The sequence below is a fragment of the Sturnus vulgaris genome, chromosome 1 (genome assembly GCF_052056855.1).
Source record: "Sturnus vulgaris isolate bStuVul1 chromosome 1, bStuVul1.hap1, whole genome shotgun sequence".
In the NCBI taxonomy this organism is placed as follows: Eukaryota; Metazoa; Chordata; class Aves; order Passeriformes; family Sturnidae; genus Sturnus; species Sturnus vulgaris.
The window spans coordinates 5,112,802-5,140,624 of record NC_142243.1 but is presented as its reverse complement, the minus strand read 5'-3'; the positions used below and the strand labels follow the sequence as shown (position 1 = coordinate 5,140,624).

Here is a 27,823-nt window from a genome sequence, read left to right as displayed (position 1 = left end):
ATGAACTCATCCCAGGAGTATCAGGAGTTGCAGGGGGATAAAACAAAAGCGGGAGGACCTGGAAGGGGAGAGATGTGACCCGCCCTGGGGCCGGGCTGAGGCGGCGCCTCATGAGGCGGCAACATGGCGGGCACCGCGTCAGGGCAGGAACGCGGGACACGCCCCCATTGGCCGCGCTCCCCTTGGCCACGCCCACCTCTACGCTCGCCTATAAAAGCCTCCCTCGGGCCGGGAGAGGGGCCGGCACTTCCGGTCGGACATGACGCCACAGTGTCAACATGCAAGATGGCGGCGCATCACCGGCAGAACACGGCGGGGCGGCGGAAAGTGCAGGTGAGGGCGCGGCGGGGCCGGCACGGCTCAAGGGGAGCCCGGAGCCTCGCGGGCCACGCCAGTGGCTGCAGGGTGTTAGGTTTCGGGGGTTTCTATGGCAGCGCAGTGGCCGCACTCTCCCACAGCAGCGCTGCGGTGAGGGGAGGCAGCGCCGCACGCCCCCAGGGTCTCTCCCCCGCCTCCGCTGGCCGCCGTGGCGGGGGCGAGCGGCCGCTTGAGGCACCGCGGCGGATGAGCTGCTGCTCGCTGCCCAACGGGGTCGGGTTCTGCAGCCCGCAGCAGGCAGAGCTGGAGCAGCTCAGATCAAAAGCGGCAGAGCACGGGGGGAGGTAAGTTGAGACCGAGAGAACGGTGCCCCCTGACCTGCTTTGGTGTTACGTGAATTCTCAGCAGCGACAGAGCTGCACATTCCTGCCGCGGCTGTCTCGGCTGTGTCCGGTGCCAGAGTGCCTTTAAACTAGGTATTAGGAAGAAATTCTTTACTGCGAGCGTGGTGAGACACTGAAATAGTTTTCCCAGTGAAGCTGTGGATGCCCCATGCCTGGAATTTTTCAAGGCCAGGTTGGACGAGTCAGTTCTGTGCAACCTGGTTTAGAGAAAGCTGTTCCTGCCCAGAGCAGGGAGTTGGAACTGGGTGATCTTCAAGGTCCTGTCTAATCCAAACCATTCCATGACCCTGTGATCTGCTTCACATCCTATTTCTGCTTGGTTTCGTAGTAAAACACTGTCCCTTTACACACATGAGCAAGTAGCAAGTTTCTCAAGTTTCAGAAGTATTCCTTGGCAGCTCCAGGCAGTATTTGTTGCAGGAAACCCATGGCACAGGCAGTAAGGTGGGTGTAGACATTCTCAGCACACTTGAGGAAGAATTAAACCCTCAGGCTTGGGCTCACGTGTAGCTATGAGTAGATTGTTGTAGCCTTGGTGGAGACTGGAATTACCCAAGTGTGTACAAAAAGTCAAGACTCTTTAATAATAAAAGTCACTAAAATGGTTTTATTTTATGGTTCTCAATGCTTTTCTTCTTGTTTGTGATACTGCCAACCCTTTAGATGTTTTTACAGCTTTCACGGTGGAAAAGATTGAATGCTTTATCAATGTGCAAAGCTGCCTAGTGGCAAGTGCCAGTTTCAGCTGTACCTATCCAGTGTGATGAAATGAAATATTGATTAGGCTTGATATAGCATTAGGAGCTTTCAGAACAGAGGTGGGTTTGTTTTTTGGATACATCATTTATCACACAGAGGAAATGGGCAACTCTTTGGAGCATTTAGTGTTTTCTGTGGTTAAGGGAAGCACTTTTTCAATTCTATATAAAGAATTCCCTTACCTTACCAGAAAAAAACTTGGATGTTCTTTAAAATATGAAGAATGCCTGTGCTATAAACGAGTTTTTGCAGGTTACACCCTTTTATTATACCTTGGTATTTGTTTGATGCACTCCTATTTATGAAGTAGTGTTTCCCTGACAGCAGCATTCATCAAAGAGCTCATTGTTTCCTTTTTTTACTACTACTTTTGTTCTCCAAGCATTGCTTAGCTCAAAAGCTTGTTTTTGCAGGTGGTTCTGTGCTAGTTGATGTTTTGTCTGTTCTCATTGTGCTGTGTGGTGGTGTTTCGCCTCATGTACAAATGACACTGGATGTACCTGACGCTGATCTGTGTCTCAGCAGTGCACTGGGAGTTTAGATTCAGATTTACTGTGTTTCCCAGAGAAGCTTCCCAGCCCAGGAAGTGTTCAAGACCGGGTTGGGCTGGGCTTGGAGCAACCTGGGATAGTGGAAGGTGTCACTGGCCATTGCAGGGGCTGCAATGAGAGCATCTATAAGGTCCCTTCCAACCCAAACCATTCCATGATAAACATTTTTAAAGCTTGACTAGAAGCTGAATTTTTTTCTTGACTCTTATTTTTTAACTGCTTGGTTAGTGACAGGACTTTGTTCGAGTAAAGGAGTTTTAAGTGACTATTTTATCCATTAGCTGCTAATTGAAAAATCAAACTACTCATTATTTATTTTCATTCCCAATGGCTGAGCATTTAGGGTGCTTCTGCATAGAGTTTTGGAGAGAGACAGACGTGGAGAAATTGGTTCCAAACCCATGAGGCTGGAAGAGGCTTTTACAAAAGACACCTCTCAGGCATGGAGGATCTTGATTCCTTACATGCAGGAGAGCTGGTTGAAGTTTATGGAAATCAGAACTATTATTAGCTTGGATGCACCTGTTCTACTGGTAAGCAAAGCCATCCAAAATAGTCAGTTTAGGGTGTTTCTGCATATAATTGCAGTTTCTAATGGTTTAATCAGAGTGGATGTTTTAGGCCTCAAAATAAATTCCATGCATAGAAAGAGGAAAGAAGTTTAACTCTTTAAATGGGAGTCAGGCATTTGAAGTATCCAGTGGCAGGTGTTTGTGAAGCTTAGCCCTGCCTTTCTGAAGGCTGCAGGAGTGAGGGTGACTCATTTGGGAAGGGAAGGGGGTGCAGAGGTGTGTCAGACACTGCTGTTTGGTTACTAGATGTGATATCTATGTTGTTTTTATATTTTATATATAATAAATGTAGAAACTATAATTACAAATATATTTATTTCATATATAATACTTAAGCAAACAAATAGCCAGTATGTTGATTCCTTTGTAAAAGGATAAAATGAGCTTCTTAACGCCTTCTGTTACTTTTATTCTGGAGCCTGGATAAAAATTAAAATATTCTCCTTAACTAAAAGCCATATTTTGAGGGATACATATGCTCAACCAAGATAGTAAAGCAATGTTGTTTTGGTTTTTTTTCCCTTGGTACTTCACTGCTGCTTCTTTCCTTCTGGATACAATTCAGATCTCATGGATTTTGAGAAACACCTTTTTCTTTTTTTTATTGCTCACTTGGAAACAAAGAATGAGTGCCCTCAGAGCTTAGCTGGTTACTATTTCCTCCACGTGGTTTGGTGGGATGTTCTATAAGCAGACTTTACCCATCTGTGAAGATAAATTCTGTTATAATGAATGCAATGTAACAAGGGTAACGTGATCCCATATCAGCAGATACACTTATCCATGCAGGAAACATTTGTAAGTCCTGCAAGAAATTCTTTTGGCTTTGTGTGACAAAATGTATCTGTTGGCAGTAGCTTTCCCTCTGAAGCTCTTCGGTAATCATGACATGATTAGTCCTGATCCATTTAGGGTACTGAATCCCATAAACTCTTTATCATGAGTGGATGTTTGTGCCCTGCTGCTGTGGAAGATTCTTACTCGTTATGGGAGCTTATAAAAGCTGCAGCAGTGCTGATGTCAAAGCATTGGTTTTTAGTAAAATATTTCACATCCCACAAGCCCTGCCCCTCGCAGGCAATGGTGGCAGTAAAGCCATGGTGATCTCTATGCCAGTTATTGTCTGTGCTTTGCCCCGGCTCTGTGCTCTGATGGAAAGGACAGAGCAGGGATGTGCTCCAGCCTGTCCTGTGTGGGGCAAATGCCACTGAGATCTCAGAGCCCTCACTTCCTGGGGGTCTCCACACCCCTTTCCAGGCAGATTCCAGTACTTTATCTTCAGTGTTAAGATCTGTATGCTTCAGTGTATTGGTTTGAAAGCAAAACCAGTGAGAGATTCTAAGTCAGTAATGCAATTTAATAGGGGAAAAAAAAAAAAAAAAAAAAAGAGAAAAAATAAAATACATGCAATAATACAAAAGAAAAACCTCTGTCAGAGTCAGAATGTAACCTGACACCCTGTCAGTCAGGGTGTTGGTAGCAGTCCCATTCAATGGTGGCTGCATCCTCCTGGATGACAGATGTGGTCCAGTTGAAGCAGTGCTCCTGTAGAAGGTGCAGTTTTCCTCCGAAGGTCCAGCGATGATGTGGAAATGGTCTGACTTCCCTCTGGGATCCAGTAGAAAGGTCTGCCCTCGGGTCCCAAACCCCAGTTTTTTTATCTAGGTAGGAAAGGCTTGGCTCCTGCCCCTGGCTGGGGCATCTCCCAATGGGATGTTGTAATCTTATCAGTCACACAATAGGACTTAATGGCCCATTGGCAGAATATATCTGCTGGAGGAAGGATGGGTTGTGAAAAGATAACGATGATCATCCCCCGATCTTATCAGATGGCACATCAGCAGAGGATATCTCCCACAGAGATAAGGATCACCACCCCTCCCACATTTCAACAGGTGGTGATAGAATAAACATTTTTGCATTGTACCCCAGGACATTCAGGAGCGGAGGTGAATTTTACCACAGCAGTTTCTCCTCAACCAGAACTTTAATGCTTTTATGTTGTTTAGATATGTTTGTGTACACACAGGCTTGAAAATATACTTTGTTTTTGTATTTGTTTTGTATACTTACTAAATCTACTCATATTTCTTAATTCTATGCTAAGTGACACTCAAAAAACCCAACCAAACAAAAAAGCACTTTATCACCTTTTCCCCCCCCCCCCCCAAATATGAACGTAATGGAAAACCACATATGGATTATCAGCAATCTTCCTCTGTTCTTATTAGTGAATGTTTTGGTTTTGTGGACTTAGCTGCATGTCCACCACTCTTACACAAGTTTCAGCTCTTTTAGTCAACTTGCTGTTGCTTTTATTGATGCATTTGAAGTTCCCCATGCATTTCAACAGATTTTGTGTAGCCCTTAATTTTTCCCTCTGTGTTAATATGAAATTAATGCATTTAAATACAAGCCTGGATGCTTCTGGTGTTATACCTCCCTTTCCAAAGGATTCCATGTGATGTGCAACAAATGTCTTATGGGGTTGTGTTGAGCCATATGTGCTGTGTGTCTTGTTCTAGTTTTGGTAATATACAAGATGTTTATTTCAGTTTCAATAACTGTTTAGCTGGAGTAGACCATTCAATATTTTTTATTTGGATGAGCAAATAGATTTATTAAATATTTTCATTGCAAACAGCTCACAGTTATTTGGATGTCATTAGGTCTCCAAAATTAGTTGGAGAGTCCATTTTTTGCTGTACCTCTTCAGTTCACACTGTTTTCAGGACAAATGGTTTGCCTTGTCCTTAGCCAGCTGCTCAAATTGCAGTGCTCATTTGAAGTGTTGATGTGGTGTCCCATCAACTTGCTGGCCACAGAATAATTTTCTCTCATTTTAATTTTCTTTCTTTGTCCTTGTAGTATTAGAAATTAAAAAAAAAAATTTAAAAGTCCATGTTTAATTTGGATTAGAATTACTTTTATGATTGAGGAATATCTGTCATGGCTTCTCCCCATGACATGGAGGAAGTTATCATTACCTAATAAAATAGGGATTTTTTTTTTTTCTTCTTACCATTACTCTTGCGATTTTTAAGACAGTTTATCAGGACAAGTATACTATTCCTTCTGTGGACAGTAAATAACACTTTGTAAAATTCGAAGTCTCAGGAGAGACAAAAATAACTGGTTGAATTCTGTGCACACTGGCAGTCACTGATGGGGAATTTTGTATCAAGCTCTTTTTCATTGTTTTGCCATATTTTTTTAATGTCAAAGATCTCTTGTATTTATACCCTCCCCCCCAAAAAAAGAACCTACAAGATGTTAATCTTGTTTAATTCAGTTGTTACCGCAGAGTTATTTTTTCAAGTTCCTCCAAGGGAGAAAGAAGGATGATTTTTGGTTTCCTGCTCAACTTCTGCTGAGGTCCAACTCAGGTCTACCAGGGAACAATAACACTGAAACAATGTAACCCCATCTCTTTATCCCAGTTCTTTTAAAATGAAAACAGTACTCGCCATAAGATGTTTGACTAAATTAATATGTGGAAGTCATTAAAGGCAATAGAGAGCAAATTAACTTTGAGTATTTCAGTGCTGGTGGTAATGAGAAATGGTTGTCAGTCTCCTCTGATCATGTCTTTGGGGAAAAAGCAGCATTTGGTTGAGCTGACTTCAATTTTGTCAAGATTAGTGTGAAGATATGACTCAATTTCCAAAGTCCTGTGAAAGTTTTAATCGTGTATAAAAAGCACCTTATTTACTAAAGTTAGCCATCACTTGGGGATTTTTTTTCATTTTTAAATACTTACTACTGTGTTTTTCTTGAGCTCCTTTAAATTAAAAAGAGTAACACCATTATGTGCAAAAAGCATCAGTGTTACCATGCTTAGGTGACTAACATAGTTTGACAATCTAACTTATGACTGGAATGAAGAGCTTCTAAATTATACCTGAAAATATAACAAATATGGGAGGTGACTGACAGAGGAGGAACAAATCTGAAAATTGAGGATTTCTCAAAGAATATCCTTCTAGCATTTGGGAAAACAAGAGGTGAAGGGCACTGCTGATCTTGGGCCTGATATTGTGTCAGGAAAATATTGTTCTCTCTAATGAATAACATTAAAGTTGATGACTTACCTCTAGGTTTGTGTCTTAGCTGCTCACATTTAGTATTTTTAACTGAGTGTTTTCATTGGCTTTATTCAAAGAGTTTGACAGCAGCATGAATTTGATGGGCAGCCCTTTGCCTTGTGTTTGTATCATGTTAAACCTTGACTTTGACTCGAACATTATTTTATACACATAATCTGTGTGAGTCTTTTAGCAATAGAGACATGATATGATTCAGCCCAGCTAAGGAGTGGCACATACATTTTGCTCCTTGCATCTCACAAAGAAATAATACCTCAAGTGCTTGAAGTGTTTTAACATAACACTTCTGCGTGGTTGATGGTGTCTTCTTTCAGCAGCATCTCTGGAGCTGCGTGTAGGTGGAAACTTGAGCATGGATAGCAAGAATGTTATGGATGAGTCTGGAATGGGTGAGAGAAGCTGAAAGTCTTGGAAATGAGGATACAGTCTAAAACTGGGAGGGAGAACTGTGATCCTGAAGGGGCTGAGAGTGGCTGACTGAAGGTCTTTAAGAGCATTGGGACATAATGCGATTATGTACACATATTGTAATATACAATTATCTCTTATGTACACTGCATTAGTAAGTGTAGTGAAGGACTTGTGGAATGGTAATGGAGAATGCTGAGGCAGAAGGATTCAGGAGGCTCTTAATTTTGATCCTTCAGCGTTGGTCTGTAGAGCAGCTGTTTCTCAAACACAGAATAGCACTGGACATGTGTTTTCTGGAAGCATCAGTGCTCTGGCTGTGCTGCCTGAGGATGGAATGATTGGATGAAGGTGTTTCCCACATTTACCAAATGGACCTGTCAGCTCTCATGGTAAAGAGTCTGAGCTGCTATAAAATACTTCTGTGATAAGGACCACTGAACATCTTAATTTGTTTGATTTATTTTGTGTCACTGAAATCTGATCTGGAAAACATTTTCTTTATGCTACTTTAACACAGTTACTGGAGTGAAAAATTACTTTCACATCTTTAGCCCAAGACTACTCCTTTTAAGCATTTTCAAAGCACTAGTACATGTGTATCCAGAGGATTCCTGCTTTGAGCAGGTTTGATTATACCAAGCATGAAATTTTGCCTTGTTCTGATTATATAATCTGGGAAGGTGCATAACTGGCATCTTCCCCTCCTTTTCCCTCAGCGTGAGGGCTTTCCTCAGAGTAGTATGTAAACCCAGGGATCAGGAAAGTGAGTCAAGTAGCTCTGAAGAAACTGCAGTGTCTTAGAATTGTATTTTCTGAACACTAATAATGGAGACTGCTGTGGCCATCCGGGGTCTCCTGAAATTTCCTTCTAGTTTTTCTGAACAAATCCATGAAATAGCCTTTACACACAGTACTGTCAAACATGGAAGGAAAGAAACTGATGGAACAATTTATCTGAAAGAGCACTAAGAGTTTGAGTTTCTTATTATATTGGCAGATAGGTAGTTCTTAAAAAATTGGTTTCAAAATAATAGTGACACCTACTGAATTTGTATCTGCAGTCTTTCAGTGCTTTGTGAGCCATGGTGACCATATCCTCTCTTTGTGAGGCTGGGAAATACTGGCATTGCAGCTATGGAAACTGAAAGTGGAACCCATTTGGAAAGTGAGACAGACTCAGTGTGTTGTCTAAGATCATTCAGAATGAGCACACACAACAAGGAATTGAAATGAGGATTCTCTGGGTCTAACTAAGCTTAAGTTGTAATGATTAAAAGAATCTTTTGGCCTCCAGTTCTATCACTGCTGAATCTTTTCTATGACTCTTCCTCATTGTTGTGGGCAAATTACTTTGGTGGTGCTGGTAACTCTCAAACTGACAGACTGTGCTTGTAAAACTCTTCATATTTTCCACTCAAGAACCTTACAAAGATGAAATCAGATGTTCAGATTTTATAGCCAAGTCAATATCTTAATACCATAATTGGATTTATGCAAATGTGTTTTAGGTTTCCTATGTGATTAGAGATGAAGTGGAGAAGTACAACCGGAATGGGGTGAATGCACTTCAGCTGGACCCAGCATTAAACAGACTCTTCACGGCAGGGCGGGACTCCATCATAAGGATATGGAGTGTCAATCAGCACAAGGTCAGTCAGCAGAGCCTTCCTGCCTCTAAACTTACTTTTTTTCCGAGTTACCCTGCTGGTAAGCTGCCTACATGGCTATACTTGATGCTGTTTTTTTAACAGCTGCCAATTATTATGATCACAGAATCCTTTTGATATTGGTCATACTGTGATATCTTACATAACTGTGTAGTTCTCACAAAAAATATTGAGAGAGTGATTTCAAACAACTCTGCATTAGGAAACTTTAGATCCATATGCAGGCTGATGAAGATACCACAACAGGATGTGATAGTCACAGTCTTCTCCATTGGTGATGTGCTTATTTTTTCTTAATTTGCAGCAAGACCCTTATATAGCATCTATGGAACACCACACAGATTGGGTAAATGACATTGTGCTCTGCTGCAATGGCAAAACATGTAAGTACTTAAAAGTTTCATAACTGCAGTATTCAAAAATTATATACAAGTAAATTATCTGGTGCTTTAATTATTTTCCATAGCATTATTTTCTTAGCATGTAAAATTAATTTGTGATGTATGTTGTAATTTTGGTAAATCGTGTAAGCAGCTGTTTTAATAAAAATTGAAATGTGTATATAAATGATTGTTTTAATCTCTTTTGCAAAACAAATTAGAGTAGTACAAATATGCTCTAAAGTAATATATAAGCCATTAAAATTTAGTCTTTATTCTTTCCAATTTAGTGATATCTGCTTCTTCAGATACTACTGTTAAAGTGTGGAATGCACATAAGGGATTTTGCATGTCAACACTAAGGACGCATAAGGTGAAAAACATTATCTGTAAATACTGTGTGTGATCACTGCCATTCTTACAATTATTAAGATGTAGACTTCAAAAGGATAACATTGATTGATATTGTTACATTTATTTTATTATAGGACTATGTGAAAGCCTTAGCATATGCAAAAGATAAGGAGCTGGTAGCATCTGCTGGGCTGGACAGACAGATATTCCTCTGGGATGTAAATACTCTCACAGCACTGACTGCCTCAAATAATACTGTCACAAGTAGGTACCTGGGGAGGGGAGGCAAATCCAATGCATTTTACTGAGTAGCATAATCTGTGAGGTCAGTTTAAAACTGTGGATGCCTTTTTCTATCGGTACATTTAAAAAATGGACAAAAGATTTGAAGGTGGGGTTTGTATGCATTCAGTCCATTTGTTGTGTTATGTAATAGCTGGAAATCTAGAGCAGCCAACAGTCATGGCATTTAGAATAGAGGACAAGTCTCTTTGAAGTGTTTTTCCTGGACTGTAACATGCTGGTTTCTCTAAAACTTGATAGAGCTTTAACTTGAGAAGCTTTTAACCTCTCAACCAGCCTTTTATAAAAATGTTCTCTTAACTTATTTGTTCCTACATTTTCTGTGTTTTATAATTTGGGGTTAGTTTTTTGTTTGTAGAGATGCTGAAAAAACAGACAGTAGAGCTCCTAAAGCAGGACTTGATACATTTGTCAAATCTCTGTCCGAGGAATACTTACTAGATAAACTAGACTAAAAAACCTAGATAACTAGACTAAAAAACACACAAAGTAACACAAAGCACTGATTACATATAAGGATATCATACTGGTGAGATCTAACTCACTAGAGATTGGAAGACAAGAGGAAACTGTAGGTTCTACTCATCAGAGTTAATTCTCAATGTCACCATCATCTTTCAGGAAGTCACCTGTCCTGCTTTACTCTCCCAGAAAGGCATTATGTAAATTGTGAGACCTTTCCTTTATACAGCAATTCCAACACTGAATTTTTTTAGAATGGTCAGGGTAGAGCTGGTTAAGTTGCTTTTCTGGGAAGTGTCACACCAGTCTTTAGGTTCAATCTGGGTCATGGAATCCTGGTTTATATTGGCTATTTTACAGTTGATTTTTTGAGAAAGAGTCTAGTGTGACCACAGTGTACTTTCCTGCTTGTTAGGTAGGTTGGAAAAATGGTGTTCCCGGTGACTGATCTTTCATTTTTTAGTTAGTTTGATATTTAAACAATAGCAGTCTCAGGTAATTACTGGGAAAGAACAGAACTATCTTGCACACTGCCACACGTTAATTTTCTAAATAGGCCTAGTTGCTTATTCAGTCATAGGTTAGGAATGACTCAAGGAAAATCTGCAAAACTAAAATTTGGAATTGACACAACATATTCCTAAGACATTTCAGGAATATGTAATTCTGTAAGTAAGAGGCAGGCATGTAGTTTTGTTGGTATGGGAGTTTTTATTTACTGTATTGGGCTGATTTCAAAAGATGTGTTTAATTTTATAGATTTGGTAATTTCTAAAACCAGAGGTGCATCTGCTAGAACAGAACTGTCAGTTCTGCATTTGTTGTCTAAAGAACTTTTTAGTTCAAGTATAGCCTTGTGCTGATATGTCTCAGTAGCCTTTGGAAGACACATGGCTTTAGAGAGCTGTGTTGCACTGTTGAATGCTATTGGGATTGCACATGACTAAAGAGATTTACTTTATATTTCCCTGAAATATAAAATCCTTCTATTTCTTCCCTTTTTTTACTGAAAGTGGAATTATTTTATAGCCAAACTTTGCTAATAACTGTAGGTTTTACTGTCTTCTACTTGAACAGAGTTTTTGAAGGAAGAATTTATCTGTGAGCTCACAGGAAAACTCAGTTGTGGGATAATAAAGAAACATAAAAACATTTCTTGTACACTGTAACATGATACAGAACTTAAATGATTCAAGTGAATCAGAAATGGGAGATGAGGAGTACTGAGGAGCTGGTGCTTGTTTTAAACCCACGATCAAATGGAAGTGGAGACATTACCTCTAAGGTGACAGGGAGAAATTTGCATTTCTGGAGTAGGAGCACAAATATTTCATAAGGGGGAGGAAAAGGAAGCAGAGGAGTTTTTTCTTTCAACTTAGTGCTCCCCAGTAACTGTTTCTGTTGGAAAGAACACAGCATGTGTCCTCACAGAACCTGTTTTCCTGAGTCCTCTCAAGCAGTATGGATTTTTTCAGAGTACAAATGAGAATTGTTCTTGTGCTTTAGTTTTCTGTCTGATTACCTGGAAGCAGTGTACACAGACCAGCAGTAAGAGGAAGCCGATTTTTAAAGAGTCTCTCAGTCAGCAGAGCTATAATTCAAATTAAGAGGCAGTCTCTTCCAGAAGAGAGTGAAGTTGAGCTTTGCTCTTGTTCTGGCATAAATTCTGCTTCTGTACATTTAAGATTTGCCTATTCCTGCTCTCCAGCTTTTGATAACTCTGTATATTATCCTTTCCTAAATTATTATGATTGTTCAACAGTGTGCTAACCTTCAAGAGTTTTCAGTTCTGTGTTTTGCTTTTAGCTGTTCTCTGGGGACAGTGGAAAACTCTCACTTTATTTTAGCTCCAAATAATAGATTTCGTTTGACAGTTTGCATTTGAATGCTATAATGCAGTGGCTATGAGGACTCTGAAGTAAAGCTGCATAATTCATCATAACATCATAGAATATCCTGAATTGTAAGGGACCCTCAAGGATCATTGAGTCCAATTTCGGGCCCTGCATGGGACAACCCCAAACATCTCACCCAGTGCCCAAGAGCGTTATCCAAATGCCCCTGGGGTTCTGGCAGTCAGGGGAGCTTGGTCACTGTACTGCCATCCCCGGGGGGAAGAACCTCTTCATGATTGCCAGCCTAAACCTCCCCTGACACAGGTTTCTCCACTGTGACAAAATGTGATATTACATTATGATATTAGGTTACAAGTCCTGTGTTGGAAGCTTAGCTCTCTCATATAAATAAATCATTGTATGAAATTTCACATTTTTACTGGCCATGCAGCTTGTTGCTATTCTCAGCCTTCTTGGCATACTGATGGTATGGATTTGAGGCTTGATGAAATGCCTGATTGTGCTCTCTAAATAGATGATTTTCATTTGCTGTGTCTGTGCTTTGCCAAGTTGAGGGACTGGTACTTTAATCTCCAGAAGTGGGTTAGGCTGGTTGGTATAGAATTCCTCAGCTCTGATGGTAGGTGTGATGCTAAGGAGCTACCATATGGTTTTCACAAATACAGAGGTAGCATCCCTGCTCAAATAACACATTTCAGTGCTGCAGTGTAACTTCTCTGCATTTCTGCTGATCTAGAAGAAGACCTTTAATACAAAATGTAAACTTTTACTGTTACTTAGCTTTGAAAAAAATCTCTGCACTTAAACCCAAATGCTGTGTGTTACAAGACTGTGAAGAAGTCATATTCCAATAACATAGGTGAGCAAGAGTAGCTTGATGGCACAGATCTGTGGTGCCAAAAGGTCACCCAGATTGTAATGACCATAAATCTGAGGGAATGCTTTGTTTTTATGCAGTAGTAGATTAAGAATTGGAATGGGGTTTTCCCAGCACTATGTTGATTATAATCTTTCTTATATATGGGGCAGAGTGGCACTATTTTCATGAGTCAAAGAGTATTAAAATACCAGTTTTGAGTGAATAAGTATGTTTTTCAAATAACAGCATTAAAATTGAAAATATGAATTTTATTTTGAAATAGCTTCTTCCCTGAGTGGGAACAAAGACTCAATCTACAGCCTTGCAATGAATCAAATGGGAACAGTTATTGTATCAGGGTCCACTGAAAAGGTAAGCAAAATTTGGTGAGGTTCATTTCATTTCAGTTCGATTTCAGTATAAAGAGACAATTTTATTCATTGTAAGTGTCATGTCTGTAGCAGCTTTTGTGTTTTCAATAGTGAGGGCAGACACTTCTCTTAAGTGGGAGTGCAAGTGTGGGATACAAATCCTGCCTCAGTCTGAAGATGTGATGTATCCATAGAGCTTTAATACATAGGGGAGACAATCAGATCATCTTGTGTAACCCTCTTTGTCAGAGATCATTAAATTTCCCCACAAGAGCTCTGATTTTGAGGGCACATGACTCAGATGAATATCAAGCAGTTGCTGCAGGTAGGAGAGAAGGTGCCAGCAATTTGCAAGATCCCTGCAGGAGGTGGGAAATGAAGTGAGCTAATGAAGCTCAAGTGTTCCCAAGAGACAGCCTTTGCTCTTTGTTGTCAAGGAAGGTGAAACAGGATCAAGTATCTGTGAGTTGGGGTTTTTTTTACCTGATCTAACCTTGAGAGAATTTTATTTCCAAGACAATATAAAAATGAAAATAGGATACACCAGTGAATTATCTGAGAGGATTCTCAGAAGCACATTTTTTACCCATGTCACACTGTCTTGTTTCTAGTCACTTCTATTCTTTAATTTCTTTAAGACAGAAGAAGCCAGAAAAATGAAATTAAAATCAGGAGAATATCACATCTGATTATTAGATCTGCTTAAGATACAGTTATGTCTGTCTTGTTCTAACAGATATTTTTAGTGATGGATGTCCATATGTTCGAATAAGGGTTGGTTCATTTGGAAAAGTTAAATTTCTGCAGAGGTAACACACTGGTGGAAAGAATGGTGTTAATGTCATTTATCCAATGTCTGTTCCCATAGGTTCTAAGGGTGTGGGATCCAAGGACTTGTGCAAAACTAATGAAACTCAAAGGGCACACGGACAATGTCAAAGCTTTGTTGTTGAACAGAGATGGCACCCAGGTATGTGCTTTAACCTGAGACAAAGGCATTTTACAGAAAGCAGAAATGTCACTGATCCATTTCAATGGAATTATTTAACACCATAGATTACAGATGTTTAGTGGTTAAGGGGGGAGGCTGATGGGTGAAAGTTGTTTTTATTACATCTGGGTGTGGAGTGGGTCATTTACATAAAATACTGGAAATCGTGACTAGAGTTATTACCTTTTTAGCACCATTTTAGTGGAAAAAATATAACTATATGAATTACCATATCTTTTTATGGGGAAAAATAGTTTGAAATCCTCAAGTAGCTGTTTGATTGAAGTGTGCTGGTTGTTGCTCAGTGTCTTTCAGGCAGCTCTGATGGGACAATCCGCCTGTGGTCCCTGGGGCAGCAGAGGTGCATAGCCACGTACCGAGTCCATGATGAAGGTGTTTGGGCTCTGCAGGTCAATGAAGCCTTCACTCATGTGTATTCAGGAGGAAGAGACAGGAAGATTTATTGTACAGATTTACGAAATCCAGATATCCGGGTGCTGATCTGTGAAGAAAAGGCACCAGTTCTTAAGGTAATGATTTAATTGTTAATGTTGAATTCAGAAAACTGTGGAGTGTTTGAGGTTAGAAGTGATGTCTGAAGATCATCTGGTCCCCTCCTCACCCCTGCCCAAGAGCACTGGAGCCTGGAACCACATCAAGATGGGTTTTGAGTATCTCCAGGAATGGAGAATTTACCACCTGTGCCAGTGTTCTGTCACCCTCACAGTATAAAATGGTAATTGAGTCTTCTCGTGAAACAGTGGCTTAAGGTATAAATTGATTAAGAAATTCACATTGGCTAACAAGTGTTGACTATACCACGTCTTCAGCAGATTGGCTCTGTCTCCTAAATTATGTCTAAAGTTGAATTGCCTGAAGAAAATGGATGCCTGGCAGCTGCTGAAAATATGCAAATTCAAAAATTATTGAAATTGAATATGCTTCACACATGAGAAGTTGACTTTATCAGGCTGTAGTCCAGTTTTAAGAAACTGAGTTGGCATTGCCAAGATTTTGTACAAAAGTGGATTTTTCTTAGCAGCAGCATATGTGCACAGGACTGTTTTAGAATCTGCTACATACTCATGGGAACCAGGAGTAAAGTTGTTTGTGGGTTTTTTGAACACCTAAACATGATGTTTGCATTCACAAGTCTGAATCTGTCAAAGAGATTGTTTTTTTGAATTTTTTTGCTCTCTCTAACTTTAGTGACATGACCTTGGAACCTGCAGGTGTATAAGGCTTTCCTTGGGAGTGAATAGCAGCTTAGTGTGTTAAGATAAAGTCCTGGATATGTTAATTTAGTTCTGGAAAAGTCAGAATGTGAGAATTTCAGTTCAAAATGGAAAATGAGGGTGCTGGTCAACTGTACAGAGGTCAGAAGGGGCCTCTAATCTTGGCTACAGTGATGCATTTATCTGAGAAATGTAATATGAGAGCCAAATGTTTAAAATTCTGCTTTTTCATTAGTATAGAACTTCAGATTGAAAGTAGTGCTGTTTCTGAGATACTTTGAATTATAGGAGTGGGTCTACATAAAACAATACAAATTATCAAAAGGAAACTAAGTTAAGCATGACTGAAAGTTTGTTTCATTATTTAGATGGAACTGGATAGATCAGCTGATCCTCCTCCAGCACTTTGGGTTGCAACAACTAAATCCTCTGTGAATAAATGGGTAAGTGATAGATTTTACAGTGTGTGAATAAAACTGGGTAGTCATGGGATTTGCAGTCTTGGTTTGGGAGCTGTTGGGCTGTTGATTTCAGTTTGACTAGCATGTGCTGTGATTTGTAAGCTTCCTTTAAAATAAATAATAAAATACTAATATTGAAATTGCTCAATAGGTATAAAGCTTTGAATTACTTTCTTTGCTCTATATTTATGATATTTCTAGAAATAAATTATATTTCTTGGAGCTGGATAGTTAATGTCTAAATAGCTGCATGAACTGGCAGTTGTTACAGCTAAAAGCAGAGTTTATAGATGATTATGAATGTGTCATTATTTTCTTTCTTTCTTTCTTTAGACTTTGAAGGGAATCCATAATTTTAGAGCATCAGGAGATTATGATAATGATTGTACTAATCCCATACCACCCCTGTGTACACAGCCTGACCAAGTTATAAAAGGTAAACAGCTGTTTTGCAGAGAACCTTGTAAAATCTGTTATCTTTAGCAAGAGTGATGGAGCTTTATGATTGACTCAGTTTTTTAAATATTTTGATACTTTGATTTCAACCAGAACAATGTAGTTATTGTCTATCCAGTGTTGGTTACAGTTAAAATCATGTTTAAACCTTGGTGACATCCAAAGTTTACACAAAAAAAGTGAAACCAAAGAACAGCATATATCATGTTATGCTATTTAATTTAATGTGATATTAGAAAAAAAATGACAGTAGTAACCTTAATTCTTGTCTGTTTGCCAGGGGGTGCTAGTATTATTCAGTGCCACATTCTTAATGACAAGAGGCACATATTAACCAAAGACACAAATAATAATGTGGCATACTGGGATGTCTTGAAGGTAAGGATGTAATTTCAGATTTTCTATTGTTGGATGATTAATTATTTTTTTCCACTTTCTAATATATATATTTTTAGTGTTTGAGATTTCTGTGGTAGAAAGTCAATCATCTTTCTGTCTCAGGGTATCATGCAAAGTTTGCCCTTTGAAAAAGGAGGGGGCATTTCTGAACTTTTGTTGCTTTCCCTGATGTGAGGCTGATATCTGCATTCAGGTCAATTCAATCCAGTATTGACATCTGCATTCTCCTGAAATTCAGACCCTTGAATTTTTTTCCAGGAAATAGTAATGTCTGTTTTGAGAGGGTTTGTTTCAAAGAGAGCTTGTGTTTGCTGGGAAGGCAGGAATGGCAGGAAAATGAGCAGAAGGAAGCCTGGCTCCTGCCTAGTGTTGCCTGGGGAGACTTGGTGGGACTTTTCTTTATGTTGCTTTACCCAATGATTGGTCAGAGGAGAGGGGAAAGTGCAGAGAGAAAGGACTCAAATCCCACATCAGTGAGATGGTCAGCAATTTCTTCTCTGGCAAAAGCCTGTTTAAATTCTAAATGTTTTCTTCTTGAACTATGCAGTGCAGCAGCCAAGATCAATAATGAGGTAAAGCACGCTCAGCCAACTTACTGAGTTGTTGACTGAAGCAAAAAATAAATTAAGTTGGAGGCTATAGAGTTATAATAAAAATGTTCTAGATTATTTTTGGAAACGTTTTCTTTATTTCAGTATGTATTTAAGTGTGCAGTGTTAGATCTCAGGACAAAAGTCAAATGCTAATGTTAATTTTTACTTTCATTCAGGTTTTTTTTTCTTAGGCTGTGAGAAGTCACTTGATAGATGTTTAAATACATATTCACTGTAGAGGTGAGATTATTTGCCAGGTCAGAGTGTTGTTCCCTGCACTTGAAAGCTGAGACTTTATTGAGGATGCTGGAAAAAGAGAGAGAGATTTTTCCTGCCTGTAGCTGCACCCTTCAGGCTTTGCTTCCTGAAACTTTTCCTGGATTTTGAGACAATAAATTCCAAGGTTGCAGTCCTTAGTGTTTGCCTAAAATAAGTATTTCAGGATGACTCTGCAAGTGGATTATAATAATTTGGATTTTAACAGAATTACTTAAAGGATTTTTGAAGTAGAAGCAAAGCCAGAAATAAAACATCTGCACAGAAATTCACTCACTGCTGTTCCCATTTCAGTAGTTGAGCTGAATTTGTTGCTTGATGTGCAGGAAATACTGGTGTTTGATGGAGTCCTGAAATACTGGTCATGATGGGGAGAAAAATGAGAGGGTATTAGAAGTCTACTCAGTGCAGGGAAAATATTTTCTAGTAATTTGAAGTAATATTTCCAGACCTCTCTACTGGCTTGATGCCACCACCTCAGAGATAAATAAAGAATAAAAATTACTTACCATATAAATTGTTTGACTTTTAAAAAGGATTTCACCTCTAACTTATATGTTTTTGGACTGCAGTGCTCATGGAGAGATCATAAGTCACAATCATTCCAAATGTATATGAAAATCAAGGAAAAGACTTGGGGTGTTGATATGACTGAGAACTTGTACATTTATTTTGGTCAACAGGCATGTAAAGTTGAAGACCTTGGGAAAGTAGATTTTGAAGAAGAAATTAAGAAGAGATTTAAAATGGTTTATGTGCCAAACTGGTTTTCAGTGGACTTGAAAACTGGGGTGAGATACAGCTCCTAAATCTGTTGTTTTAATGTCATATTGCACTCTTTTCATATATTGTTTGTTCAAAAAGGTTTTAGTTTGTTAGCTTTAGAAGAACATTCATTGCTTATCTGATGGGTTAAATTTACTTTCAAGTAAAAGAGCACATTTTACCTCTTCTTTATAATCTGAAGAACAGATTTTTTTATTTTTTGCTTGTGGTATAGCTCATCAATACTAATTATGAATTAATACATTTGGTAAACAAATTTATTATTTTGTTATAAATATTAATACAGTATTAATAAAGTTATTAATAAATATTGTATTAATACAGTTTTGTAAACAAAGTGTGCTGTCATACTTTCAGAAATTCTTTGGTTTGTATTCCCAGCTAAGTAGGAGCAAAGTTAAAAATTTATAGACTTATTTAATCCCAAACAACTACTACATTCCTGTGGTCTTTTGCCAACAGATGTTGACAATTACTTTGGACGAAAGTGACTGCTTTGCAGCCTGGGTTTCAGCAAAGGATGCTGGATTTAGCAGTCCTGATGGTTCTGATCCAAAATGTAAGTTTTAACTAATATTAATGTTTTATTTTAACAAAGAAATCAGCATAAATTCCAGTATATATGTTTTGAAGTATTCCAGTGCCACGTATGTCAGTATCTGGTTGGATTTTAGGGCTTATTTTCTTAATACTAAATTCTGTACCATACTCTTCAAAAACAGTATTTCCTTCTTTTCTGAAACAGTCATGTTCAGGGTTTTCATTTATTTTGGTTTTAAACCTCCAAGATGCAAAAGGGAAACAGTAATTATAACCTAATGTAGAGAATGTTAAAGCATGTGAGTGATCCAACAGCAGAGATTCTAAAATCAGCTTTTCCTGAAAGATTGATTGCAGCATGCAGCTCTCAGATTGTGGCAAGCAGATATCTGTGTCCAGAGTTTGCTTTGGGAACAGAACTGCTCAAATTCCTGGGGAATTTTCAGCTGTGGATCAAATGGACATTATTATGTTGTCTGTGGGTTTTTTGTGTGATTGAAGTTCTGCCTCACTGTGTCTTGGCAGTAAACCTTGGAGGGCTTCTGCTGCAAGCACTTCTGGAGTATTGGCCTAGAACACATATCAATCCAATGGATGAAGAAGAAAATGAGATAAACCATGGTTAGTAGTTTAATATTTTCCTTTTTTACTACTTGTCCACACATTGTTTGTTTATATATCTATTCCTTAAACAGATACATTTTTTTGTCTTACACGTATCTCTCTGTGCATTATAGACTTCATGGCTTTTAGCACTTCTAAATTTGCTTAAAAAAGTGTGTTGTACTTCTGAAAGTATCAGCAAAAATCTTACGTTTGTCTGTAAAAAACATAGGTGAATAAATTATTCTGAAGTTGCAGAAACATGATGAAAAATATTGATGAAAAACAATTACTGGCAAACTGAGGCTTGGCTTGGAAAGGAAACACTAGATAATTACAGTAAATAGCAATGATTCAGTTATCAAACATTAGCTAGTATTCTCTTGACATAATTCCAGTTTTCTTCTAGGTATTGTGAACAAAATAAAATAAAAGCTTTATTGGAAAAAATGCATTCAGTGTAATAATATGTGGAGTAGGTCTATAGAAAACTCCTTCAAGTGGTGTTTAAGGTAATAGTGCTAAGTCTAATCAGGCCTTAGATGAAAGCCACAGCCATGTGAAATATATGATAGGAGTTCCAGAGTCTCTTATTTTGCCAAATTCAGCTTCTGAGTTGGAAATGAATTCAACCCAAGTCAGCACTGACTGAAAAGCCTCATCTTTGGTGATTAAGAAATTACTTTCTATGGATGGATGGTGCAATTAAGAAAACTGTGCATTCAGCATATCTTGCTGTTTTGTGACAAGACTGTGCCAAGAATTAGTTACTTTCTTCTTTCAAAATTGGCCTCCATGGAGGGTTAGAGCACTTGGCAGACTCTTCTGGATCCCATTGCTGATTCTCAGTGTTGTGTATTGGCAGTTTACAGCTTAGAGCCAGACAAGGTATGACAAGTGTCACTCACAGGCTTTTGTGGTGTTGGGTTGTTGATGCTACACTGCTTATTCTTGTGTAGAGTTGTGGATTAGTGGAATGTTTGGAGTATTCACAACAGAATCAGCTTTCATTGCTCTTCCAAAAGAAAAAAATTAGGAGACTGGCACTGAGCAGTGACTTGAGAAGATGAAGTGTACCTGTTGGACATCAGCATTTTTGTTATAGAGATACAAATTTAAGTAAACACAAAATACAAGCAGTGTTGTTTCTCTCAATTATACAGAGAAGTGTTATGAAAAAAATCTTTCAAACTATAGGATTTTTCACTTGCTGTAACTTCAGTATCATGTTTACCCCTTCCAATATAGATTTTCTTTTTTGGTTTCTTTGCTTGTTACAATTTCTGACCTTTCTTTGGCTATGTGTGTTTCTGGTTAGGAAGCTGAGGAATCATTCATCTCATGAGCCTGTGCCATTTAAATTTCTTAGTGTCACTTGAATTCAACATCTCTTCAAATACAGTAGCGAGGTGCTACAGTGTAATGGAGATGATTTTTCCCAAGTGCAAGTCAGGCATCCAAATTCTTCTACATTGTTTCAAGATACCTACTGATTAGAAGCTGCACTGTTCAAGGGGTGTATAAATAATGATGATTTTTTAAAATCTTGTCCTATCCACTTGATATGGAATCAGGTTCTTCAGTCTTTGAAGACCACACTGCTGTAATTAGCTGTAATAAACTGAATTTATAACACAGGAACTTCAAGGCACTGTGAGTCTGAGCTTTCCTAGTACACTGTTTTGACATCTGGCAAATCCAGGAAGAAGAGCAGTGCCAACAGCCCTTCAGAGTTCTACATTGTCACTCTAGAGAGAAGAATTGTCTTGTCTCAGCAGAGTCTCTTTAGTTGATTCCTAATATTAATATTGTTCAGTTTGACAAAAGAAATGGGAAAAAACCTCATAATTGGTTTTTGTCTCCTGGGCTTTATTTTCCTTTTTTCTTAGGTTTTTGGAATAGGCCTTCCACAAACCTCTATTGGTTTTTTTTTTTTTTACCCTCTAGTGTTTCTTTTTATATACTTGCTGTATCTTGGAAATGGGGATTTTCTTGGTTTTCATGAAGCATATGATCTTATTAATTTACAAAATGTTTCTGCTGTAGGTGCAATGTGTGACCAGTTTTAAGGCCTAGTGCAGTCTCACTGCTGTTTTACATGTGGTTTTTTTCCAACAGTGAATGGGGAGCAGGAGAACAGAGTCCAGAAAGGAAATGGATATTTCCAAGTGCCACCACATACACCAGTTATTTTTGGTGAGGCTGGAGGACGCACTTTGTTCAGGTATAAGAACTCACAAATACAAATTCAGAGGCTGAACAATCCTTTTCTTAGTTCAAGCAGGAGTGTTATCAAACATATTCTTTGGATCTGTTCTGTACATTTAAGATGTGCCCTTGGCAGGCAAAATAAGCAGCTGATGATTTGGCATTGTCCAACTGAGCATGAGAGTTTGAACATCAGCAAGGTGTGGGGTTTTAAAGCAGTAAGAATTCTGTACACTCCTTAGTGTGGTATTTTTGGGTGCCCATTTTCTGCAAACTGATAAACTATATTTTAGAATGAAATTGTGCTACTTTAGATTCTTGTGTGTTTTGCTGGTCTCTGAGTATTAATTACTCAGGAACTGCTACTCACTAGAGTTGGCTTCTGCTCCCAAAATTAGTTGATGATCCTGTAGAAGGTCCTAATCTCTGGCAGGGAGGAACACAGGTTCTATATTGCAGTGTGTGTACTAATTACCCTTCTGTTTCTCATTCTACATTGAAAAACCTAACTGTGATATGTGATACATCAGAGACTGTTTAATAGTGTTGCAAAACAAGTGCTGAGCTTGCAAACACCGAATTGTTTGATATTTACTGGCATACTGGATTTTAAATGTAAGGAGTGGGGCATGTTTGATTTGTTGGTTTTGTTTTCCAGTCTGAACAGGCCCCAAAATGATGTAACTTTGGTCAGTAAAACAGGGAAACCATTTTCAGCTTGGAAAACTGACTCTTTTTCCTTCCATATCAATGAATATTTATATTGTACCTGGGGCTTAATATTTGTCTGCATTCTGTTCTGGTGGATCTTCCCTGTTACACAGCTGCTCCTCTAGAGAACACTGGAAAGACCCCACTGGGGGGGACAAGCCATGTTTATGGGACCTAAAAGGTGGCTTGCAGGATTGACAGAATACCTGATTGAAATTTATAAAATGAAAAGTGGATTTTTGCATCACTGCATGTGCACATTTCCTGAAATTGGTTTTATTCTTTCTTTTTAGTGAGGGCTTAGCAGATGCTTCACATGCAAAGCTCATTTTTCCTAAGGAGGAGAGAATTGCTTTATGCCAGGTGCCTTTCCCCTTCTCCTGACAGTTCTGTATTCCAACACACAAACATAACACAATCCAGAGCAAAGTACTTTAATACATTTTCTGTGTCATAGCCATAGTCTCCTGAGATCCTACTCCCTGTTTCTGCTCTGGGATCTGTCTTCCTACAGCTCTTTCTGGTCTTTACAGAAAGTAAGTGATCTCTTCCCCAGTAAGTTCATGATCCTAGCAGAGTTCAGGCTCTCTGCCCATTAAAAGGACAGAACCTCTTCTGAAAGCTTTTTAATGTAAATTGCAATAATTGTTGTTACAGTAAAGGTTATTTCTGTGTGTCTCAGGTTGTTATGTCGAGATTCAGGAGGTGAAACTGAATCCATGCTTCTTAATGAAACGGTGCCACAATGGGTAATTGACATCACTGTGGATGTAAGTATCGGGTGTATAAGTTTGTTTTTTCTTTCTTCTTAGTTTTTTTTAATGTACTACAATTAACTTTGCAGTACCTGAAATATTTGACATTTTTGCTGTGTTTGTTTTTAAAATGAGTGGTCTCAAGGTCTGTTATCAAGACCCTTCGAGATGCATCATTTTTTGATGTGTCCAGTTCAAGTACTTTTACTCGATTTCTTTTGAAGGACTGTCTTAGATAAAGAATTCGAAATTCTGTGCATAATTGGTATCCTTTTTCAGGTGATGAACTCAAGAACAGAGAATACATTTCATATTGCTGCTGCCTTTTGATACTATCTAATTGCCTTTGAAATAAATGATAATTTATATTCAAAAGCTAGATGATCTGTGCATCATCTAAATTGAAGTGTCTCAGGAGTATGAGTAATTTGGAAGTTGGCTGTGGTGGAGATGTTGATTAAGAATCTCTCATGAGTTTTGATAATTAGGAGCTGAATATACTTCACATAGCAGCTGCTGCAAATAGGAGCTGATAATGGTTGATCCTAAATTAACACTTATGAAACTTGTTTCCTTCTAGAAAAATATGCCCAAGTTCAATAAGATTCCCTTCTACCTCCAACCTCATTCATCATCAGGGGCAAAAACTCTAAAAAAGTAAGTAATGCAAATATGACTATCAACATTGAATATCCAAATTGCAAAAAAACCCTGCAAGCTCAAGAAAATAAACAAGAAAAAAAAAAGAAAACACCAGACCAATTCACTGATTTCCCAGAGAATTGTTTTGTGCTTGATGAATTTGTAGAAGTTCTTAGTCATTTAGCAACATTGCTCCAAAGCACTAAGTTACTTCAGTATATTTAAAAGAACTGTGGATTTGGGTTCAACAGGCAGTTGTTCAAGTTTATGCTAAGAAATGTCTTAGAACTAACTACTGAAATGAGACTTTGTCTTTTGTGGTGTTTAATCAGACAACAGATTAATGTATAGATTGTTACTCTGTTCAGAACCACAGCTTTGTTTCCTGTTGCTAACAGAGAATGAATAATTGCTTTTTGAAAGGAAAAGGGACAAAAACTGCCAGTAGAGAATGCAAACTAGTTTGCCAGTCACATGAGCTATTACTGGGAGGTGGGTTGGTTAGAAAGTAATGCAGATTTTTACCTGATCTTTTAAATATCTCAACTACTTTTCTGAGTTTTTTGATGTGTGACTCTTTGGATAAATTGCTGTTACAATCATGGTATTCTGGATGATCCTGATAATTTACTACTAGACAATATAAAGATGATCTCTGTGTAGTTGCATAGTTTGCTACAGCTAAGGAAGGTGGTGTGAAGATAAGAAATACAGTTTGTTTCTCACGTTTTTTCCTGACAAACTTCTCTAACTCCTGTAGAGACCGGCTGTCAGCCAGTGACATGCTTCAGGTGAGAAAAGTGATGGAACACGTGTATGAGAAAATCATAAACTTGGATAACGAGTCTCAGACAACGAGCTCTTCCAACAATGAGAAAGCAGGAGAACAAGAAAAGGAGGAGGACATTGCTGTGCTAGCAGAGGAGAAGATTGAACTTCTGTGCCAGGACCAGGTATGTTCTCTGTTATCAAAACCAAACTCTAGCAGTGAATTGGTTGTGAATTTTTGAGTTCTGAGCTTCAAATATGCTGTAGATTCTGTTACCTTTACAACTAAGTAAATGTTTTGACATTATGTTAACTTAGTGCTGTCACAAGTTTCTGGTTGCAGATAGGCAGATGAAAGATTTTTCATAATAAACCTGTTCAGTTTGGTCTGACGTGGCCCTTACAGAGTTACTTACAGTCAACAAATGGGCTTAATACAATTCCATAGAGGTGTATTTTTAGCATTTCTGGAATGTTTTGAATTCTTCTCTTTTGGCAGTTTTCAAAACTGGTCCAAAACCACTAATTGCCTAATAAGTTTAATGGAAATTAGGTACTGAGGAGGTGGTTGTAATTTGAAGTTACATATTACTCTGCTAAAATTTTTCAGTAATGCATCGGGCTCAGTTGCTAATTGAAAAATCCGAGCCTTTGCATGGCTCATCTTGGTATCAGTTTTCACAACCCTGTGGGTAAATTGGAGTGTTTGGTTTTTTGTTTTTTTTTTTTTTTTAATTTCTGCCAGCATAGCAGGCTAGTGGAATAAAAGGTGCTTTTTTTCTGTGTAGGTTTTGGACCCCAACATGGACCTTCGAACTGTAAAGCACTTCATCTGGAAGAGTGGTGGGGACCTGACACTTCACTACCGCCAGAAATCAACGTGAGGGCAGCGCACACCCAGAGCACTCATGAGTTACTTGACCTTGCTGTGCTGGTTCCAAGAGTAGTTCTAGAGCAGCCCACTGAACCCCTAAGGTAGATGAGACTTTTAATGCCTCAGTATGGACGGGAAGTAAACATTTAATTGAAGTGACTAATAGATCTGTAATATAGAGGAAAAAAAAAATCTATATGACTTAAACTAAAGTCTGTCCTAGTCTCAGTCAATGAGATGGGAGGTCCCTGAGTGGTTCGTGTTGTGTGAGGTGTACAGAGAGTGGATGATAACCCAGTGCAGACTTTTGCTTCCTCCTTTTTGCTTTTGGTTTTTTCCCAGGACATAATCCCCTCATCTGCTCATGCTCGGTATCAAACAGATTTGGCCGTATTAGTCACTGTTCACAATGTAATTAAGAACTGCACACAAGGTATTTTTAGTACATTCCATTCATAAAGTTCCAGCAATGATTTCTCACAGGTTACTTATAAGCATTTCTGCCACTAAAAGAAATTTGGAAAAGAAAACGCCAGAAAATAGGTGTTGCATACTTGAATGAATGGGCCCATTTAGTTGTAAACCAAGGGTTAACATGAGAATTGTTTTAATTGCTTTAGAGAGCTGTTGACATGCAAGATAAGAACACTAGAAAAATATCAGAGCAGTGTGAGTCCAGTGATGCTGTGCATCATAATAGAGTGAATGTGCTTTGCAGCAACTTAGAGATTTTTTTTTTTTTTCTAAATATATATAACTACTTCCTGCACTGTCCTAGGTGTTCTAAAGACACACCAGTCTAATTTTTGGTAACTGTGCTCCAAAAGTGTGTGACATTTTGTTAAAACTTCAGACCATTCTGATTATAATTTCATATGTTTAATGTTAAACTTTAGAAACTTCTCAGCAGATTTCATATTCATGAGATAAAAATACTGATTCTTCTTTTCCGAGATTTTATATGCAATTGTCCTTTTGTTAGAGATTTATGCAGATCTTGTTTTCACTGCTATTTCTAAAAATCTGTGGCTGTCATAGGCTCATGGTAATCTTTTGTAGAGGTTTAACTTATTGGGGGGAGGGAGGGTAAGGGCCTTTCAGCTTTTTGTGAGAAAATGTGGGGATATCCCAGAAAACCATTTGTAGCCAGAGAAAATCACAAGTCCTCAAAGAGAAATGGTTTAGAAATTACTCTTGTCTGAAGCAGAAGCACAAGTGCCTTCAAGGGGCAGTATATTATTGGAGTTTCTTCAGGAGACACATGCTCTAGCTCTTCCTGTATCTTGTGATCAAGATTTAGGTTGAGGCCTAAGGAAAGTCCCAATAAATTGTATTACTGGGATTGTATTGGTCAGGCAAAAAGTAAAAGTATTTTTCATCATGTTTTATTTGAAAAAATAGTCAAAATATAGTCAAATAGTCAAAATTGTCATTCCCTTCTGCACTTTTGACCCAGCAAAATAAGTTCATTGCTTAGACAAAATCATGGTTCAGAATTAAGCCTGCATGTCTTTTCCCATCTTTTGAGAATCAAGTTCAGTTTTTTAATCCCCATTTCTGTGTATGCTTAGTTTGACACAACTGTGCTTTAACTGCACATTTTTAGCGCTATTTGTGAATTAAATGGTTAAACAGAACTGTAACTTTTATTGGTAAATTGTCCTGACTTGTATTTATTAATAGCAAAGGTCTTTGTCTGTTCCAGTAGGCACTGTTTGGGTTATGTTATGTTTCCTGGTTGTCTTCCTGTCCAATTGTATACATTGGAGTTGCTCACAGTAATTTTTTGTTTGAAATCAGCCCGAGGTTGTAATTTTCCTTCTGTTTTTTTCTTTCTAACCATCCTGAAACACAGTAACAGGAAAGATAATGGAAGAGTCTGCAATGCCAGAAGGGTAAATGATGTTTCACAGTTGTATAGAATAAAAGGCTTTAGTTAAAATACTTTCAAGTTGTTTTGTGTACTAGATGAATTGTGCAATTTTGGAGCTTGAATTTGACATAGGGCTTCAGAGTGTTTTGAAGCCTTAAATAATGCAATGGCTAAAGAAATGGCAGTGCCTTAGCAGAATCCTGTGAAGATAATCTTGTAATGTGATTGAATGTAAGAATTTGAGGTACTCAGACCTTCAGATGTGAGCTCTGAGTCCTG

At 38.4% G+C, this 27,823-nt stretch overlaps 1 protein-coding gene across 1 annotated transcript; it reads left to right on the top strand.

Moving 5' to 3' along the window:
* The first annotated feature begins 241 nt into the window (after positions 1-241).
* On the top strand, positions 242-27,615 carry WDR48 (WD repeat domain 48). Its single transcript, XM_014873707.2, has 19 exons — positions 242-333; positions 8,630-8,770; positions 9,093-9,171; positions 9,459-9,541; positions 9,657-9,786; positions 13,286-13,374; positions 14,242-14,343; positions 14,670-14,894; positions 15,968-16,042; positions 16,394-16,496; positions 16,797-16,894; positions 18,468-18,575; positions 19,033-19,129; positions 19,636-19,731; positions 21,832-21,937; positions 23,315-23,402; positions 23,968-24,044; positions 24,790-24,982; positions 25,586-27,615. The coding sequence occupies exons 1-19, from the start codon at positions 286-288 to the stop codon at positions 25,679-25,681; spliced, it is 2,034 nt and encodes a 677-aa protein (XP_014729193.1). The 5' UTR covers positions 242-285; the 3' UTR covers positions 25,682-27,615.
* Positions 27,616-27,823: the final 208 nt, after the last annotated feature.